The sequence below is a fragment of the Manis pentadactyla genome, chromosome 10, assembly GCF_030020395.1.
Source record: "Manis pentadactyla isolate mManPen7 chromosome 10, mManPen7.hap1, whole genome shotgun sequence".
Taxonomy (NCBI): Eukaryota; Metazoa; Chordata; class Mammalia; order Pholidota; family Manidae; genus Manis; species Manis pentadactyla.
This window is the reverse complement of record NC_080028.1, coordinates 19,355,741-19,369,417: the sequence shown is the minus strand read 5'-3', so window position 1 is coordinate 19,369,417 and position 13,677 is coordinate 19,355,741. Positions and strand designations below refer to the sequence as shown.

The 13,677-nt window shown below is 36.4% G+C and overlaps 1 protein-coding gene across 1 annotated transcript in view; it reads left to right on the top strand.

Annotated features, from left to right (window-relative positions):
* UTP20 (UTP20 small subunit processome component) overlaps nt 1-13,677 on the top strand; it is a 93,351-nt gene that overhangs the window by 497 nt on the left and 79,177 nt on the right. The window contains exons 2-12 of the mRNA XM_036891443.2: nt 633-713; nt 3,844-3,910; nt 4,037-4,169; nt 4,613-4,801; nt 7,949-8,030; nt 8,693-8,830; nt 9,268-9,423; nt 10,001-10,147; nt 10,231-10,365; nt 11,545-11,622; nt 13,385-13,563. Of these exons, the coding sequence (XP_036747338.2) occupies nt 633-713; nt 3,844-3,910; nt 4,037-4,169; nt 4,613-4,801; nt 7,949-8,030; nt 8,693-8,830; nt 9,268-9,423; nt 10,001-10,147; nt 10,231-10,365; nt 11,545-11,622; nt 13,385-13,563 (1,385 nt within the window). The remainder of the gene's footprint in view (nt 1-632; nt 714-3,843; nt 3,911-4,036; nt 4,170-4,612; nt 4,802-7,948; nt 8,031-8,692; nt 8,831-9,267; nt 9,424-10,000; nt 10,148-10,230; nt 10,366-11,544; nt 11,623-13,384; nt 13,564-13,677) is intronic.

Below are 13,677 nucleotides of genomic sequence, written 5' to 3'. Positions count from 1 at the left end.
CCTTCTATACTTAAAGACCGAAAGGGGGAGGAGGGTGCGGCGGGAGGTGATTTCCGGCTAATAGCTACGACACCACTTTTTCTGCTTGTCCTTTGAGGATTTCTTTGTCACTGTACAACCGTAGGTCTGTGTACATTTAAAGACACTACTGATGCAATGATTTAGCCCGATCAGCGTGGTGTGAAACCTAACTATAGATCTAGCGAGTAGATTGTCAGTTTTCACCTGAGTCCACCGTAATCGAGCATGGAAATTTTATTCGAAATGTCATTAACAAAACTTATGCAAATATATTCATAGAAGTATTTCATTATCTTCATATAGTAGCAGTGCATTTGTTTACAATGATGTCTTTCAGTTTGTTTTTACAGTTTTGCGATTCATTAGTGATTTCTACTTTTAGTGTCAAAACTCAAGTTCATGTTTTATGATTGAAAAATACAGGTCTGAAATGGTAAATAAAGCATTGCCATTTGTAAAGACAGTAAATGAGGAGTCTATTGAAGCTTTAAACTTTCTACTTTCAAGGGAAATTATAGCGGGATTATTATATAGTAGTCAAAAGGTATTCAAGATGTGATGAGTATTAAATGATGGTGTATGTTAAATACACTCTCCCTTACCCTCCACAGTTTCTTACATTTGCTGAACGACTAGGGAATGTGAATATTGATATTATTCACCGGATTGATAGAACTGCAAGCTATGAGGAGGTAAGACAATATTTTAATGGCCAGTCTTCAAGTATTCATGGTTGGTTTATCAGTCTCTGTCCTCTTAGTAGAAATGAATTGTTTTTCAAGCCATTCCTTTATGAACATGAAATACATTAGACCTGTGCTAGTCATACATGGCAAATTAGATTTAAAGTAAATTAAAAATTCAAGTCACCAGTAGTCATATGTGGCTCATTGCTACCACATTGGACAAGTGCAGAAATGGAATATTTGTCCTTGCAGAAAGTTCTGTTGGGTGATGCTGTTTTAGACAGTTGACTTGAAACTCAGGTGGCTTCTGTGATTCCAGCCTCTCCCTTTCTGTGTGCATTTTGAACACTGCTGCAGATCTGTATTCCTGAAGCTACAATTTTAAAGAAATTCACTTTTCTGGGGCTTAGTTTCCTCCTTCATAAAAGGAAAAGGGCTAAACTAACATAATTGTATCTGGTTCTAATTGTGCTCTCAGTCACACCTCTACCCTAAAATCTTGCTTTTTGCTGCATCGAGTCCATGTTTCTCTACTAGCCCTTTAAGGCCCCACATAACATGACTTTTAATTTAGGGATTCAACCTCAGTTCTTACTATTATTCTTCACTTGGCTTTAGTCAGATCCCTTTGAATGCTTTGTCTCCAGTGTGTAAATTCAGTGTGTTAAATGATGTTATCTAGATAAGCATTTAATGCTCTGGGAAAACTCATAGTGAAGGGACTAACCTGAATTCTTTGGGGGTGTAGGGTGGGGTGTCAGAAAAGGTAATGTAGACTAGGTGATACCCAAATTGGGGCTTGTTTGGGTAAGGTTCAGCCTGGCAAAGAGGATAGAAAAGGCTGTTTCAGGCTGAGGGAGAAGTCTGTATAAAGGAACAGAGGCTAAAGAATGAATGTCACACTTAAAAAATTACAAAGCAGTTTCATTGCGGTTATAATTGTCTGTAGGGTGTTTGTGTGTGTTGATGGTGACTAGGACTGGGGAACAGGGTAGCTAGTGAGAGACACAGCTGAAGAGAGAGCCAAGGATCATAAGGGGCTTCATAAATCAAGCTGGGTGTGGATTGTACCCTGAAGCTATAGGATGTCATTCTAGGATTGTAAGGCAGGGGAGTGAGTAACATGATCAGGTTTGAATTTTAGATCTCTCTGGCTTTAATACGGAGGAAAGAGCAAGACTAGAGTCAAGGCAACCAGTTAAAAGAATTTAGTAGTCATCTAAGTAAGAAACGATTGTGATAGCAGTCAAGAGGAGAGGAGAGAAGAGAAGGGTTCCAGAGATACTAAAGAAGTAGGATAGATAAGACTTATGACCTGCTGGGTATGCAGGGAGGAAGGGAATGGACTTAAGGTGTTGGCTTCAACAAATAGGTGGTTGAGGATGTCACTTATCAAGATAGATTTATAGGAAGAGGAGTATAACGTTGGTTTTGTTTGGGGCTTGTTGAGCTTGATAAACTGTAGTCATCTGACTGATGGTGTCCAAAAGACATTAGATACATAGATCTGGAGGAATACAGGTGACTTCAGGGGTGGAATTACAGGTTTAGTATTCACTATATGGTTTGTAGTTTTAGCCACAGGAGAGGATGAAAAGACTAAAGGGTAGACTGTTAAATTAGCAGAGAAGAGAGCCTAGGATAGGATCCTGGACTGGATGGTCCGTAATCCCATGTCTGACTATTGACTGGTGCTTGCTGGTCTTGGTTGCCCTAATGGTCTCTATTCTTCAGTAAGCTAGCCTAAGCTGTTGGCCAAATCTTTCCAAATGAGCAAAAGCAGAAGCGTCTTAAAGCCAAAATTTGGCAGTTGCAGGATGACTGCTGTTGCACATTATTGGTCAAAGCAAGTCACAAGGCCAGGCCAGATTCAAAGGGTGGGGAAATAGACTACATTTCTTTGTGGTAGGGGCTACAAGTCACATTGCAGTGGGACAGGGACATAGTCTATCACAAATGGCTGACATGTGCCAGTCACTGTGCTAGACTCGGAACTACATTTAGGTTTTAAACTGTTATGTGTATCTGCCTTCTGCCTTAAGAGACAGTGGAATTCTCTTTCTTCCTATTCTGCCTATTTTATTTTCATTTTTATTTGTTAAAAGCACAATTTAAGGGTTTACTTTTTTCTGAGATTGTAGAAGATTTGGCATGCTATTTGTATGTGTGCTTGTATATTTGTACTCTCTCCATACGCACGTTGTGCATACACACACATACACATGAATGGTAATTTATTGGTTATATCTTTCAAAGTGCAAAGTAATATATATACTGTGTTAACAAGCTAAACAACATATTGGTGAACTTAGAAAAACCTATTATCTCACCCCTCACAACTTTTATTACTAAGGAAACTTATCGACAATTTAGTGTGCATATGTATTCTATGATTTTCTCTCATACAAATATGTGCAAACATTTATAGAGGTCTTTAAAAAAATTGGTTCCTATCATAAACTTCACTGTGTAACTTGCTTTTATTGCTTTGGCAGTATATCATCAATATTGTTCTATTTCAATAAATATATAACTTTTTAATGACCTCATAATATACCTTAGTATGTATATACCATAAATTATACCATTTTCCTATTGTTACGATATCCAGGCTGTTTTATGTTTTCTGCCTCCTACAATAAAGCCAAATAACATCTTTATAATTGTATGTTTGCAAGTTTTATAAGAAATATCTCTAAAAAGGGAATTGCTGGGTCAAAGGGCATACTTGTTTTTAATTTTAATAGACATGCCAGATTACTTATCCATAACATTGTTGCAGTCCATATTTCCAAAAACAGAACGAAAGAACTGTAATAGCACAGTTTTCTAGGCCTAAAAGTGTAAAAAAACAAAAAAATTTTTCCCTAGTGTGACTTTAGATAGTTTCAGAGAATTATTTGCTGCAACCAAATCAACAGAATACTATTTTGTTGATCATCTGCCCAGATTGTACACCTAATTGCATTTTTAAATGTTAGTTAATGCCCTTATTAAAAAAAAAAAACTAAAAGGAGATTTTAAACTCTTGACTATCATCACTGCCTTAAGACATTAAAATATCATAATTCTTAATTACTTTGATATTGGTTTTTCCTTGAGTTGTCTGATTAATGGACTGCTTTCCTCTTGGCAGGAAGTTGAAACCTACTTTTTTGAGGGTCTGCTGAAATGGAGAGAATTGAACCTTACAGAACACTTTGGTATTTTCTAATTTGTTTCTATTTTATTCACCCATCATTTGCACTTTATATTTCAAAACAACTAAATAATGGTGTGATTGAAAAACAGAACCTATTCTTTTTTTTTTTTCTCTCTCTCTCACCCAGGGACATTTTACAAAGAAGTTATTGACAAATGCCAGTCATTCAATCAGTTGGTCTATCATCAAAACGAGATAGTTCTAAGTTTGAAGACTCACCTGCAAATCAAGAATAGTTTTGCCTACCAACCCCTTTTAGAGTAAGTAGCATGTTAAGAGAAATTTGAATTTTAAGAAAGATTGTGTTTTACAGCTACATATGCCTTAGCTCTGGTGTTTGTAACTTAGAAACCAGTATTTATCTCACCTGTTAGATCATAGTACTAGTGCATTACCGTAAAGCAGAATCTCAGGGACATACCTTTTTGCTGTCCTTTTATACTTTTAAGAGAACCCCACCTTTTCTTTGACACTGTAAGAATGATTGGCCATAACTTGTGATGGAATGCGCCTTCTTTCCCTACCCTGATTTCTTACTGAAGTCTTAAAATGTGAAAAATCTTAAACCTCTTTGAAGACTTGGTTTGGAAGAATTAATCCTGTCATCACAGGTCATCTACTGTGTTTTGCGAAAAGGATTTTTAGTCTTTGTTTTTTATCTACATGTCTTAGAATCAATTACTTGTACTTATTTTTAATCCAGCTTGGTTGTACAGTTGGCACGAGATCTGCAGACAGACTTCTATCCACATTTTCAGGATTTTTTCCTGACTATCACCGCCATCCTGGAGACCAAGGACACAGAGCTGTTAGAATGGGCTTTCACCTCATTGTCATATCTTTACAAGTACCTGTGGAGACGGATGGTGAAGGACATGTCCAATATATACAGGTGACTCTCTTCTCTCTCTAATATGTGCTATTTGCTTTTGCTTTTGCTTTTAAATAGTACTTTATTTTACTTACAATTAAATGCTGTTTAGTAAACTTATAAAGCTGTATAAAGTCACCATAATGCATTTCAAGAACATTCCCATTGTCTATGAAAGATTTCTCATGCCTGTTCACTACTAATGCTGCTCCCCATCTGCATCAGTTCTGAGAACAAAAGCAATATATACATGTTGAATGTTTAGGATTGCCTCTGAAAATACCTGTGTGCCTGAGGCCCCTGGTATTATGTTTTGTTAAGGTTTTATTTTTTGGTCAAGGGCAGTCTTTATCGATACTGACAACCAGGATTTCTGACTCCCACCTTTATTTAGTTAAGACATGCATAACACCTTTCATGCATAGCTACTGACATAACTGCCTGACTCTTAACGTTGTTTTTAATCGTCTTATCTTTGGCCTCTGTCTGACTCCAGACTACCTTTCCAACTCAATGTCTAATTGTTACGCAAAGTTGGTTCTCTAGTCAGCATACTCTATAGTCTCTTCCACAAGTCTGCATTGACCTGACCACCTCTTAACTCCAGATACTGAAATCATACCCACTGCCAGCAAACCCTGGCTTGAATTCTATAACCTCCACAAATAATTCATAAAATGAAAGTTTTGTACTCTAAACTCCTCTGGCATCTGTATCACTAATTTTTTTATAACTTATATTATAATAGTTCATAATGTCGCAGTGTCTTCTATAAACCTGTAAACTCTTCAAGAACCTGGTCTTAAATACCTGCATTTTCTCAAGCCAAAAGAGACACTTGAGTATTTGTGAGCAAATGTAGACAGGGAAAGAGAATGGATTATATAGTAGCTTTTTATTTAAACTAAGAGAAAGATATTTATAATCTATTTCAACCTGGGACTTGATAGGATTATCCACTTAGTGTCCTGATTATTTATGTATGCTTTAATTGCCACAAGAATATGTAAGGTTGCCCACCTCCTTCCATATAGGTGTGAGTATGGGATAGGACTGTAGATTTTGTTTTTGTACCACCTCCTTCACCCTACTTCCTTTGAACAAAGAATGAGAAAGGAATATATTTCTAGCGTTCACTAGTTCTCTATAAAACTTTTGGCAAAATGTATTAGAAACCAAGATTTCTTCATTAAAACCCAGGCATGATCTTGAGGGCCATATAGTATCCCCCCTTATCCTCAGGGGATGCTTGAAATCGTGGATAGTACAGAATCCTATATTTCCTGTTTTTCCTATAGGTGCATACCAACAATAAAGTTTATAAGTTAGGCACAATAAGAGATTAATAAAATAATAACCAATTATAAAACAGAACAATAACTTTTTTTAAGTGCAAGTGATCAGTATTTTTTCAAAATATATTGTAGTATACTCACCCTGCTTGTGATTATGTGAGGTGATAAAATGCCTGCATGAGGAGATGAAGTAAGGTGAGTGACGTAGGCAGTGTGATGGAGTGTTAGGCTACTACAAACCTGATGCTTCATGAGAAGGAGGATCCACTGCTTCTGCTTGCAGCTGACCACAGAGAACTGAAACCACTGAAAGCAAAATTGCGGATGACGGGGGTTATTGCATGCCTCGCTTGGTTTCATGATTTCTGCTCTTACTTTCATAAATCCTAAGTCAGGCTCTCTAGATCTAAATTTATTTGCTGTATGACATCATCAACAGCATGAATGTTTTCATTTCAGTATTACTGAAACCAGAATCAGCAAATTCTCATTCAAGCCAACACTTTCCTTCGTTCATGTGTTCAGTAAGCGTGTACTCTATGCCAGGCCCTGTTTGCCCAGTTTCTAACAGTGATTCTTATTCTTCTCATCACCTTCCTTGGTACCTTAGAGGCATTTTTGACCCAGTTGTCTTTAAGGAATACAAATCCTCTTGGTTCGTTATTCATGCATTCACTGAATACTGTGTGCAAGGCACTTGAAATACAATCACAAATAAAACAGATAAAAATCCCTTTTCCTGCTAAGTTGACAGTTTAGCAAGGGGAGAACATCTTGAGTGAATGCCTGGTGTGTGCAAAGAACAGCAAGGGGTCTTAGGTGGTGGAGCAGCATGTATAAACAGAGAGATTAGGTGATGTCAGAGACATGGTAGCAAATCCTATATTGTCCTATGGACACTGTAAGGTCTTTGGTTCCATTGCAAAGACTTTTGAAATGTCTTTTGGATCTATCCTTTGCCATTTTTCTCTACCCCAGCCTCTTACATGCTCTTGTTCACACATGCTTGTAGAAGCAGCTTTCTAGTTGGACTGCCAGCCTCTTCTTTCCTCTTTTATTCCATCCTGTACACTACTGCCAAATTAATCTTTCTGTGAATACCTATTTTGTATAGTCAATTCTGATTAGTACCTGCTATGAACAAGGAACTGTTAGGTACTAGGGATACAGCTAAAATAGGAGAGATTCATTCTCAGCTCTCTTGTCCTTAGGGAGACCAATTTAAACAATGTGATTATGCAAGTAATTATTTAGTTATAGCTACATGGCTATATGACCTTGGACAGGTTTGCTTGGCCTTTCTGCCTCAATTTTGTTATTTTTTTATATTTGAGACAATAGAACCTACCCCATAGACTTGTGCTTATTAGGTGAAGTAACACAGAGTAAGTGCCTCCATAAATATAAGCGAGGTCCAGACACCTCTACCTGGTGTTCAGAGCCACCCGTTCACTTGTTTATCTGCAGCTCTCCTCCCAACCACATCAGCATTCCTCATTTAAAGGGAACAGCCTCCTTGTCTCTTGCCCATGGTCACTTTACCTACCCCATCTTTGCTTTTACTTTTATCTCTAGCAATATGCACTCCAGTACCCACCTGAATTCTTCCTGTTCTTCAGGGCTTATTACATGTTTCAGCTTTTCATGGAGTCTTTCCTATAAGGCCAACACCACCAGTCCTAGGATTCTTATTGTCTATGACCTTCAGTCTTCTGTCATCCTAACTGAATGAATTTTAAACTACTTATTTTATATATTTAGTGTATTCCTTGCATATGTAGCACAGTGTAGGACATATAGTAAACATGTACATATTTATTTAAATTATGATTAATTAAACATGTCTTATTTTCTCATGTCTTATTTTATATAGCATGTATAGTACACTCCTGGCTCATAAAAAACTACATATAAGAAATTTTGCTGCTGAAAGCTTTACTTTTTTGATGAGAAAGGTTAGTCTGATATTTTATGTTTATTGCTCTTTCACCCTCAAGAATCTGATGAACAGAAGCAGATATCTTTTATGATGTGGCTATTATGGACTACTGTTTTGTATAAAAAGAAACCTTTTACTATTTAGAGATTATCTCACTGTAAGGTTTCTTTGCTCACTAATGTGGAATAATTTGGATTGATCTTCTATTGTTATTTAGGTCTTAGGTAGCTTTCAGGGTGTTTATATCAAAAGTGCCCTCTAATTCAAGTCAATTGAGATATATGAGCAGTGAGATTGACAGGAATTTTTTAAAATTTCCTGGAAGGAACTGGTTGCATAGTGTTCTTTTGTTTGTTTCCATAGTAAATCTTAGAGGGTTTTTAGATTACAACAAAAAAACTTTCATTAAATTTCTTTTGTACTAATAAAATATATGATTTACTTTAGAAAAGAGAATGTTATGTCTTTTTTCTTGATAATGCCATTGAATTAATTTTTCATGTAACATCATAAGTAATAGTATACTATTACAGTAGTTTGAAATCATTACAAGTGTCTCTTCCTTTTATGATTTTGTCCTAATCATATTTAAATATTAATCTGTAAAATAACAAATATTTTTAATTTGGATATGTTTTTGTTGTAACTAGAATTTTCCATTTGCATTTTGTGTTTTAGGTTTCTGATAAAAATGCACTTTTCAATTTAATGTTTCTTGATCTTGGTGAACATCCAGAAAAAGTAGAAGGAGTTGGACAATTGCTCTTTGAAATGTGCAAAGGAGTTAGAAATATGTTTCACTCCTGTACAGGGAAGGTAAGTAACCAAGAGGATACTTTGAGTCTGTGTGAAAGGGATTAAAAAGAAGATAGATAAGATATATATGCAGAGAATGTGGAAAGAGGATAGCCTAGGAGAAATAGAAAGCACTAAACAGGGAACATAAGAGCTTTAATAATAATGCTCACCTGATGAAGGCTCTAATTAGGTATTTTTACCTATAAAATCATTGCTCTCTTCATCTTGGATCCTAGAAGATACCATAAATTGATTAGTGAGCAAGGGTGGTGGGGAGTGGGGAGCTATCTAATAAAATTCTTCATCTTTTTGGGACCCTTAGTTAACCAGGAAAGCTGCCATATCCTTGATTGTTCCAGATCAGATTCTAATATAGCTTAATCAGAGTAGGAAATATGCAGTACTTAAAAATAAGGGTGTACATGCTCGTTTTCATCATTCTTGGGTTCCCACAGGCAGTGAAGCTGATTTTGCAAAAGCTAGGACCGGTTACTGAAACAGAAACTCAACTACCATGGATTTTAGTTGGAGAAGCATTCAAAAGCATGGTCAAATCCACTGCATTCTACATCTACAAGGAACATTTTGGTACATTTTTTGAATGTTTGCAAGTAAGTTCTAATTTTTAAGAATTTGTACATAATAATAAGTCCAAGAGCTGATTACTCTTGCTTTGAGATTAACAGACCTCTCCTGGAAATTGTATTTTATAATTGTTGTCTTTATACTTTTACACACACATCAGGCATTTCGCTCCCTCCACCCCCTGACTATTCTTATGTGATTTGATATTTTGTGATTCAGTAGAGCACAGTTTTTAAGAGTGCAGGCTTTGGAGCCAGAATACTTCTGTTTAAATCTTGGCTTTGTCACTTCTGGCTAGTGTGACTTGGGAAAGTTACTTAAATCTGTCTTCCCTAGTTTTTTCATCTGGGAGGTGGGGTAGTAATATTCCTTACCTCATGGTTGCTGTAAGAATTGTAAAGAAATAATTATAAAGAACTTAACAACTGTGCACTCAGAAATGTAGCAGTTGTTATACTTAGTGACTCCCAGTAAATGTGTCTTTATCTTTCAAAGCAAGAGAATGTGAAAATTTGAACTGCTTCACACAATATTTTCACTATTGGATTAAGAGATGAGTTTATATTTTATAGTTATTCCCTCTGTTAAATTCTTCATTTGCAGGAGTCACTCCTGGATCTACATGCAAAAGTAACCAAAGTTAACTGTGGTGAAAGTTCTGAACAGATAAAGAGATTGTTAGGAACATATCTGATACTTGTGAAACATGGAAGTGGATCTAAGATAACCAAACCTACTGATGTTTGTAAGGTGCGTTCCAATTTAATTTGCTTAGAGTCTGCTCATTAAAAGCGTATTGCTAAGTGTGTGTTGTTTTTTCTTTTACTTTATAGATATTGTCTCAAACATTACAAATAGCCAATCTCTCCACATCTTGCCAGGAGACCCTCTTGGATGTAATTTCTGCTTTGCTCCTAGGTGAAAATGTTTCCTTGCCAGAGATCCTCATCAAAGAAACCATAGAAAAGGTAATTTACTTGAACAGATATTAATTCAGCAGTTAATAAGGTGTTTAGCATGGAGTAAACCTCCCAGGGAATACAAGTGAAGTATGGCAAAGACTGTGTCTTCAGGGACTTTATAATCTTGTTAAGGAGATATTAATTACATGCTATAAAGGAAATAAAACAAAGTGTACTAAAGTAAAAATAATTCAGCAAATACTCAGCAAACATGGAAAGCTTACTATGTGCTGGATGTGGACTGGGTATCGCAGGGTGGACAGAATGATACCTGTGATTTTGATTGTTAGGGAAGTGGGGCCCTGGGAATGCGTAGTTAAAATCTGTTGAACTAATCTATTGGCATCGTATTGAAACATAACAACTCTGCTTGGGGATGAGGAATAAGGAATGCTTTTCAAAGGACTTATATTTGGGATAATTCTTGAAAGTTATAAAGCAGTCTGCCAGTCAGAAAATGGGTTAAAAATGCCAGGAGATGTGTTAGAAAAAAAGTATGCCATCTAGGCAGAAGATACGTAAGGAAGTGTGATGTATATCAGCAAGGATCTGCTTGGCTTTGAAAAGTTAGGTTAGGTTTTAACCTACAGGTAATGGAAGGCTCTGGAAATATTTTAAGCAAGGTAATGATTTGTTGAGATTTGCATTGTAGTGAGTTTAGAAGATGGATTGTAGAGAAGTCATATCGAAAGTAGAAATACCTGTTAAGTTCTTCCTTACTTCACATAGTATAGCAGTATAAAACATAAGAGAAAGGTATAATGTAGTGCTGCTTGCCCTTGTAATTCTCTAGCTGGGAAAGAACTGAGCAGCTCTTTCGCAGAGCCCTGTGTGAAGACTGGAAGCTCAGTACCCTTCACATCTGTATACATTGCCCTGGAGAAGGCTGAGCATTTGGGCAGAATACTGTTGAACTGCACCCACCATTCCCTTCCTCTAGCTGCTTTCCCAAGGAGGAGGGTTCTATGCCTGTATCTCGCACCTAGGTGTGTTCCCCCCGCATGATGGCAAATTCAGCCATCAAGTTGTTTTTGCCTCCTGTGACTGTATTAACTTGTATCAAGCTTCCCGCTACTTCTTGTGTGCAAGTTAAGGGGACCTTGAAGGTTTTTGGATGTTGTTTTTCAGGAATGGGGAAAGTAATCTCTGTATACTTAAATTAGCATTTTTATCTGTGGTCCACAGATTTTTGAGAGCAGATTTGAAAGACGTTTAATTTTGGATTTTTCCGAAGTCATGTTTGCTATGAAGCAGTTTGAGCAGGTAAGCAAGACACTAGTTTGAAGTTTGTTTTGCTTTGTTTTGAATCTGTCATGATAAATAATCAAGTTTAAAATGCTATCGTTTGTTAGGGGTTTTTTTTGACAGGAACAGAATAAATATTTGATTTTAATCTGCATACTCCTTAAAGCAACTGTATTCCAGTGACAGGCTACAAACAAAACCTTCTTATATATGCTATGGCATTTAAAATGATTAGGTAACCAGCTTGTGTTTTAATAATCTTTTAGAAGTTAGAGGACCATGTGGCAAAATTGAAAAGAGAGGTTAAGGCAGTTTTATGGGAATTTAAGGCATAGAAAATAGTTTCTGAAACATTTTGCATTGCAGGAAGGTTGCAAATTCATTTCATTACTATAAAATAGATAACCTGCTATTATGAAGTAGAAATTTTTCTTATCAAATCCTTAGTTTATTTTATCCCTTTTCCCTCACTCACCTGTCAAGCATTTGCTGCTGCTTATAACTGGTAACCATATAATATACCTCATGGAAACCTGCCTCTGTGTCTGTTCTCCCTTTTTCCCTTTAGTCTTTAGTAATATATATGCTCATTTGCCTCAAAGACACCTCCTTTGTATGTGTCCCAGCCCTCTTCCCCCTTGCCCAGTGTGGGCCCTTTATCTTGCTCTGGTTTTCTTAGCAACCATGTCTTTTCCTTCTCCTCTGTTCCCTTTGGTCTTTTTAAAAAAACCCTACTTTTAATCAGAGTATTCAGTTTAAGTAGGGCTAAAAGATAGTCACTTCATTTCCACTACCATTTTCCTCACCACATCTATGATGTTTAGCTATTTTTTTCAGTTATTTACTCTATGTTTTTAATTACATTTTCCTCACCAGGAGCAACCACATCTGTGATGTTTTAGCTATTTTTTTCTATTATTTACTTTATGTTTTTCATTACCTGAACACACTGCTTTTCCTTGATTCCTTAGTTTTAGTTCTCATTTAAACTTCTGTGGTAGATGGGTTCTTGTTCTTCTAAATCACCCATCTTCTCAGTTGAGTTATATCACAAGTATGGTGGAGTTCATGTAAAATGCATTTTATAATTACATTTCTTTTTTGTGTACCTTTTCATTTTTATCCTGAAGTTACTAATTGCCTCCATTCTTTAAAAGCTGGAAATTGTTTTCTTTGAATAGCTGGTCCGTGAGTCCTGTCCTCCAACAGCATTGTAGAATGCTTTTCACATGGCAAAATTAATGTTTTAATATAATGTCGGATTATTTAACACCATGATTTTTTTGTTTTCCTTTCTTGGAGACATTCCTCCTGAAGCAGTTCAAGCCCGAATGGGTTGCTTTTCAGCCCACTGCACAGATGTCATTCTAGGGCTTTCTTTTGCTTTTCTCCTATTTCCTGGATCCCACATCTGTCTCTTGTTAAGGTTTAGTGTCTTATTTTGATGTAACACATTTTCCAGAGGTTCTTGAGAAAAGGCTGAATAAAGTAAAATTCTAAGATTTAATACATTTGAAAATATCTTTACTTTCTCTTCACACTGTATTGCTAGTAGGTGAGGTACAGAATTCTAGATTCCATCATTTTCCCTCAGTCTTTCAGGCATTGCTCCATTGTCTTCTAGCTTCCATTTTTCCTGTGGAGAGGTCTAATGCCATTATGATTCTTGATCCTTCATGGTCTTTTTTTTTTTCTCCCTAGAAGTGTTAGAATCTTCTCTTCAGTGGGTATTCTGAAATGTATATCTGCTAATAAATATGATTTTCTTCCTTATTTTTAGCTCTTCTTACCCAGCTTTCTCTCGTACATTGAGAATTGCTTCTTGATTAATGATGTTATGGTCAAAGATGAAGCTTTGGCCATTTTGGCCAAGCTTATTCTGAACAAAGCAGCACCTCCCACTGCTGGTTCCATGGCGATAGAGAAGTACCCTCTTGTCTTCTCACAACACACGCTGGGGTAAGTGCTAAGGCTTTATTCCCTCTGTGTCAGTAGAGTTACTCATTTAAAAACAATGCATGAAGACTAATGTAAAAAAAAGATGTATATACATTAACTGGAAAGATTCCTTGA